At 40.8% G+C, this 7,655-nt stretch overlaps 1 protein-coding gene across 1 annotated transcript in view; it reads right to left on the reverse strand.

The window, feature by feature from the left end:
• Ube2d2 (ubiquitin conjugating enzyme E2 D2) overlaps positions 1–7,655 on the reverse strand; it is a 102,316-nt gene that overhangs the window by 17,715 nt on the left and 76,946 nt on the right. Inside the window, exon 6 of the mRNA XM_004643238.2 lies at positions 441–534. Within this exon, the coding sequence (XP_004643295.1) occupies positions 441–534 (94 nt within the window). The remainder of the gene's footprint in view (positions 1–440; positions 535–7,655) is intronic.

The following is a 7,655-nucleotide window of genomic DNA, read 5'->3' on the forward strand; positions in this document are numbered from 1 at the left end:
AAAAAATAAAAACCAAGGGGGCTAGTGAGGTGACTCAGTAGAATAAGTGCTTGCCTGACAAGCGCAAGGGCCTGAATTCAACCCCCAGTTCTGCCATAAATAAATATAAATACCAAAAGAAAATTTTAAAAAAATTCAGAAAAGAATGCAGAATGCTTTAGGAATGCAGAAAGGTTTGGCAGTGCCAGGCACAGTAGAACATGCCTGTAATCCCAGCATGCCGGAGACTGAGTCAGGAGGATCTCAGTGAATTTGAGGCCAGCCTGGAGCAAGTAAAACCCTAACTACAAAAAGAAAAAGGAGGAAAAAAAAAATTCTCGATAGGAGGAGTCATACCCCATTTCCTGTCCTCATTATCTGGCTCATAGTCAGCTCTTAAGATTTAAGACAAATATCTCTATCCCACCACAGATACTTTATCACCCAGAGGCCATACTTACTTTTCTCTATCTGTTTTGTAGATCCGAGCAATCTCAGGCACTAAAGGATCATCTGGATTGGGATCACACAACAGAGAACAGATGGACAAGAGTACTACGATGAAAAAGAATGTATAAGTTAGTAAAGGATACAAACAAAAGTTGACAGAAACATGACATGGTAACACATGAACCTATTTAGAGCTGGGGATATGGCTCTGTGGAACAACACTTGCCTAGCTAGTATGATTAACTTGGATTCAACCTCTACTGGGGTCAGGGGTTAGGGATTTATTTATACTATCATTCCTGATAACAGTAATCATCAGAGATTCTGAGAAGATGAAACAAGGTGGACAAGAAGGTGCACACCTATAATCCCAAGACTAGGAAGGTTGAGACAGGACGATTGCTGTTGAATTCAAGGCCAGCCTGGATGATACAGGAAGACCCTGTTACAAAATATAAAACCAAACCCCAAAAATCAAAAACAGATTTCAGGTTTAGCCAATAAAAAACTAAAATGAAAAGCAACAGCAGAAAGTTGATGCTGAATATCATCTTTGTCTCAAAGAATCAACCTCTTTCCTCAAAGTTTTATAATTATACTCTATATAAGAAGAGTATGCTTTTTTACCAAGATGGTGCCAAAGGGAAAGAATGCCGCTGCCCCTTCCAAAGCTAAAGCCAAAGCAAAAACTTTGAAGGCCAAGAAGGCAGTGCTCAAAGATATCCACAGCCACACACGCACACACGCACGCTCAATATAAATGTCACCCACCTTCTGCCATTCCAAGACACTGTGGCTCCAAAGGCAGCCCAAATTACCCTCGGAAGAGCACCCCAGGAGAAACTACTATGACTACTATTGACTACTATGCCATCAAATTCCCCCTGACCACAGTTTGCCAACAAAAAGATTGAGGACAACACACTTGTGTTCACTGTCGATGTCAAAGCCAGTAAGCACCAAGTCAAACAAGCTATAAAAAAGGTCTATGACATCAATGTTGCCAATGTCAATAATCCTAATCAAGGGCCAGCCAAATAGCTCAGCAGATTAAAGCACCTGCAAGCACATGAAGGGGCTGGGGGTTCAATCCCCAGCGCCATGCCCGCCCTGTTCCTGGATCACGATGAGCCAGCAATTGAGACTGGGCATGGTGGTGTGCCCGCCTGTAATCCCAGCTCTTGGGAGGCTATGAACAGGCAGATCACTACAAGCCCGATCCAGTAGTGAGACCCTGAACACCCTGTAGAACCTTCCCTAAAATTAAAAAAAACAACAACCCTAATCAGGCCTGATGGAGAAAAGGCATATGTTCAACTGGCTCCCAATTATGATACACTGGATATGGCCAACAAAATTGGGATCATCTAAACTGAGTCCAGCTGGCTAATTCTAAATACATACCTTTTTTCCCAGGAAGGAGGAGGAGGAGGAGGAGGAGGAGGTGGGGGAAGAGGAGGGGGAGGGGGAGAAAGAAGAGGAAGAGGAGGGAGGAAGAAGAGAAGGAGGGGAAAGAAGAACAGGAAAAGGGGGGAGGCGAAGGAGGAGGAAGAAGGAAGGGGGGGGGGAGGAAGAGAATGGCTCTCTGAATCTCTATGCCTGAACTCCTACAGAACCTAGCCCAGACACATTAAGTGACTTGTTCACTGGCCTTGGAACAGGAATTAGAAAGCAGAATGGAATTACAACCCTTATCTTCTACTGGTGGTATAAGCTCAGTGGTTGAGTGCTTGCCTAGAACATGTGAAGCCCTAGGTTCAATCCCCATACTATACAAAAAAAGAAGCAAAGCAAGTCTCCCAAATCTTTTTTTTTTCCTTTGGGTAGAACAGGGGATTGAACTAAGGCCCTTGCGCTTGCCAGGGAAGCACTTATTCCACTGAGCCATCTCCCCGGCCCCATGTCTTCCAAATCTTAAGACCAAGAACACTTATCAGAGTATGTAAAACTCAATTTTCAAAAGTCTAAGTTTAGGGGGCCGGGGAGATAGCTCGGTAGAATAAGCGCTTGCTTGGCAAACACAAGGGTCTGAGTTCAATCCCCGGTTCCTAAAAAAAAAAAAAAAAAAAAAGTCTAAGTTCAGAGGAAAATGGCTTTCAAATTTCAAAGAGAATCACCACTACTAAATACTTACCTTAGGCAAAAATGACAATATTGAGATCCAGCAAACACTTTTCTCAGTGACAGGTACTGTTGTTTCAAGATACCATGGATTTGTTTCACTTTTAGTCGAAAAGAATTTAGTCTGAGTCAAAAAAATAAAGGCCAATGCTTGCCTCTATATGGGGATGGCAGACAGTAACAGGATGGAAGAACTACTCTATAAAGTTCTCAAAATCTTTTCAGTGATAATTTTTTTTTTTCAAACATGCATGGTATATTTTGTTTCTTTTAAAAAGCAGAAGGGTTTTGTTTTTGTTTTTTTTGCTTTGAATGCCTTCAGGGCAGGTTTGGCTGGCTTGAGTTGAGGGGATCGAACCACAGCAACCTGAGCCTGACTGCTTTGTTGAAGCAGCCACTTAAAGAACTGAGCTAAGGGGCAGGCCCCCTCAGTGATAATTTAGATCTCATTTCCTCAGTGATAACCTGCTATGTACCAGAGAAATTTCAATAGTATAACTTTTTTTCTGTTCAAATCTGTACACTAACTTACATAATCTTTACTGAATTAAAAGGCAACAATTAAGGTCGTTACTTTAAATTTAAGACTGATGTACTGAAATGAACTGAAAATCTATTGTAATTGAACTGAAAATCTTCTATTGTAATGGTAACAGAACTTAACTCACTTATGTTCTACACCAACAGGTAAAGACTAGAGAAGCTCTCTATTCTACAAAAGCTCAAATTCAAGAAGAAAAGGTATACTCATTTTCCTATCAAATTTATTCTAGAAAGACCAAGGACTTCTAAGAGTTGAATAAAAAGCTGACACATTCTATTATCATTCAGTTTGGCAACAAAAAAGCTATTTTCTTGCCTTCTAAGTATGTAAGACAGGCACCAACAAAGGTGTTTTCTGACTCTTCATTCCTGTTGCCCACAGTTCTGGCATATGGCATTCCCTAATATTTTTTCTTGGGGCCAGGGAGATAGCTCAGTAGAATAAGTGCTTGCCTGGCAAGCACAAGGGCCTGAGTTCAATTCCTGCTTCAGCCAAAAAACTAAACAAAACAAAAAACCTCATACCTAATATCTTTTGTTCCTATTATAGGATGTCATCACCTGATGCCCTCTTCAATGTTAGAAGAAAATTCGTTGTTTTTTTGTTTTTTTTTTTTGCAGAACCGGGGATTGAACTCAGGCCCTTGCTCTTGCCAGGGAAGCGCTTATTCCACTGAGCCATCTCCCCAGCCCCGTTAGAAGAAAATTCTAACAGCAGTAAGGAAAGATTTGATATATTTCCTGGAAATGAGAACATGGAGTAACAGAAATTTGAATGTCCATGAAAATACAGATTACAGGAACACCCTAGCCTATCAAATCGACAAGAATACAAGTCATCTAAAGTTATAAATACTGCCAAAATTTTGTATCTTACAAATTCCCTTTACTTTTACAATAAAGAAACTTCAGTGAGTGGTGGCACACACACACAGGCCTACAATCCTAACACTCAGGAGGCAAAGGCAGGAGACTTGTTTCAAGTTTGAGATCAGCCACAATAGTGAGACCTTGTCTCAAAAAAAAAACAAACCTATAAAATTTAAAGCATAAATTTATCTAAGGGTCGTGGTGCACACCTGAGATAGAAAGAACTCAAGCCTAATTCAAGCCCTATCTAGGCAACCTGGTAAGACCCTGTTTCAACATAAAAGTACTCTACTGGAAAGCTACATCCCAGCTGAAAGATAATTTTTTTTTTTTTTTTTTTTTTCCAGAACCAGGGATTGGGGGCTGGTGGGATGGCTCAGTGGTCTAGGGCACCTACTTGGAACAAGCTTGGCAGAGCACAGGGACCGCGGTTCGATCCCCCAGCGCCACATGCCAGCCAGCCCTGCCCCTGGTGGGCTGAGCTGGCCACACACACACACACACACACACACACATAAATAAATGTAAAAAAAAAAAAAAAAAGAACCAGGGATTGAACTCAGGCCCTTGCACTTGTCAGGGAAGCACTTAATCCACTGAGCCATCTCCCTGGCCCCAAAGATAAATTTTAAAGAAACAGCTTTTCCAGGAAAAGAAACTGGGTTAGGTGTGTGATTTTTAGACTTCATGAAAGAATTATTATTATTTTTTGTATTTTAGGGAAGGTCTACAGGGTGTTCAGGATCTCACAACTAGATCAGACTTGTAGTGATCCACCTATTTGCAGCCTCCCAAGATCTGGGATTTCAGGCGCATGCTATAAAGGCAGGCTGGGGGATCAAACCCCTGGCCCTGCACCTGCTTACAGGCACTTTAATTCACTGGACTATTTGGCTGGCCCTCATGAAAGAACTATTAAATGAAAGGAATCATGGAAAATTACTTTTGACTTACTGTGTACTATACATTTTTCCTGTTAACAGAATTAACTTCTAGTACTACATATAGGGTCTTTACTGAATATAGTTTCATACATATACTTTCCTCATCAGTTTACTTCTTCCTTTTTTTTGGGGGGGAGGGGTGGAGGAGTTACCAGGAATTGAACTCAGGACCTCAGGCTTGCCAGGCAGGCCATGTGCCACTAAGCTAAATCCCTGGCCCCAATAATGGTACAGGCCTGTAATCACAGCACTTGGGAGACAGACAGGAAGACTGTTGTGAGTTCAAGGTCAGCCTGAACTGGAGAGAGAAAGCCTATCTCCATAAGATGCCCCCCTCCCCCCCAAAAAAGGAAGGAGGCTTGTCCTTCCTCCCTGCTAGGTATAAATCCCCAATCCCTTATTTTCCTTCTTCTTCTTTTTTTTTTTTTTTGCAGAACCAGGGACTGAACTCAGGCCCTTGCGCTTGCCAGGGAGGTGCTTATTCCACTGAGCCATCTCCCTGGCCCCAGCTTATTTTCTTTAAAAAAGAAAAAAGGTGGGTGGGAACTCACTAAAAAAACCCCAAACAAACAAAAAACCCCCCAACTTTAGTGTAACTGATAGCTACTTCCAATTCTAAAAATACAGGTGAGTGGTTTTATAGTACAATTACTTGCGTTCTTTAAGTTTTCTGTAGGGGCCGGGAGATAGTTCAGTAGAATAAGTGCTTGCCTGGCAAGCACAGGACCCTGAGTTCAAACCCCAGTACCACACACACATGTTTTCTGTATACTTAGGTCTCTAAACATGTATTTTCAAAGTAGGTGAGGGAAGAATTCAGTGGCAGAGTGCATGCTTACAATGCACAAGGCCCTGGGTTTAATCTGCATCTTCAAAGAGGAGGAAAGAAAAGTTGATGCCAAGCATAGATGATCTCAAGTAACCTGGAAGGATCCCTTCGCAAGGGGCTCTAGGGTACAGCTCAGTGGTAGAGCACTTGCCTAGTGTATGGGAACCCTGGGGAGTTCAACTTATAAGGAAGGAAAATATAGGTCAAAATTACCTCCCTTGGAGATAGACTGTATATGTCGAAAGATAATTAACATTACACACAGAAATAAGGGAACCCTAGGCATGAGAAAAAAAGATGGCAGCAACTTCAGTTATCCAGCACATGACCCCACAGACCATTAATGTAACTTCAGCTCTCTTGGTCCCATTAGATTTATATCTCTACTGACACTTGGGGAAAAAAGAGAAACCAACACAACCCACAGTAGATCAGGTGATAAAAAGATCGGTAAACATATACTTTCTCAAGTACCATCTGAAATGAAAAGGGGGCTCCTACAAGAAAAGAGTAACTTCATTTACAACTTTGTAAAATGTGATTTCTTGGCTAGGAGTGGAGGCATATATCTGTAATTCTAGCACTCAGGAAAGTGAGACAGAATCAATTTGAGTTCAAAGTCAACCTGGACTATATAACAAGACCCTGTCTCAATAAACAAAAACTAATCAAAACAACACAAAAACTGTGCTCTGGTTATTTTGGCTTAACTCTTCAGAAACTTCATTTTTTGAGACAAGATCTCATTATGAAGTTCAGATTGGCTTTGACCTCATAACAATCCTCCTGAGTCAGTGCTGAGATTACAGGTATTGGTTACCACACCTGGCCAGAAATTTTATTTAATGTTGTATAGTTTTTCTTTTCTTTTCTTTCCTTTTTTTTTTTTTTAAGATAGGGTCTTGCTATGTAGTTCATGCTGGCCTCAAACTCAGGGCAGTATTTCTGCCTCAGCCTCCTCCTGAGAGCTGAAATTATAGGCATGTGCCACCCCAATAGCATGGTAGGAAACACCTATGATACCAGTACTAGAAAGGCTGAGATAGGAGTGGAGAGTTCAGGGTCAGCCTGTATACAGAGACTGTCTCAAAAACAAAAACCAAACCAAACCAAGAAAAATTAATTTTAAGAGTATGTAATATGTAAATCTCAATATCCAACATACAAGATAAATGTCCAATACTTTTAATAACCATGCCTTTACCTCAATTATTGAAGTATTTATAAGGAATCAGTTAACTGCATTTTTAATTTCATAGTAACAATGAAGTATTTATTATCAACTCAATTCTTTTTCTTTTTCTTTTCTTTTTTGTGGAACCAGGGATTAAACTCAGGCCCTTGCACTTGCCAGGGACGTGCTTATTCCACTGAGCCATTTCCCCGGCCCCTATCAACCCAAGTCTACAGGGAAAAAAACCCCAAGAATTCATATATGCTTCACATCTCATTTGCTAGGTTTTTCACAGCTTTCCCTGGTCCTGGGAAAAAATAGCAAGGGGAGTTAGAAAATGAAGACAAGACATGAAAGCTGAGGTCAGGTAGAGCCTTCTCTCCTGATGAGAGAAGAGGAAATGAACAACCACCATAGGGATGTTTATACTTTTAACAAAAAGTATCAGGAACACAGGGTTTCCTAGTAACTAAAGACTAGAATTGTCTTAGGCAAGTTATTTTTCTTAGGAATGAGGTAGCCTGATTGCTTTAGGCTCTTTGGCCTTGTCTTGCCCCAATATATGCAACCCATTTTCAGATTCAGCCACTCCCTATATTCATTCAATAAGAAGTAGAGCTGAAATCTTCACATATATAAAATTATACTCAATCTATTTTCTTTATTCTTCACCTCAGACTATGTTGCTTCTTGACTAAATATATCCACTAAAAAAGTCATATGATTGGGAGTAGATAGAAAAAAA

This window comes from Octodon degus, unplaced genomic scaffold, assembly GCF_000260255.1.
Source record: "Octodon degus isolate 3935 unplaced genomic scaffold, OctDeg1.0 scaffold00169, whole genome shotgun sequence".
NCBI classification, from domain to species: Eukaryota; Metazoa; Chordata; class Mammalia; order Rodentia; family Octodontidae; genus Octodon; species Octodon degus.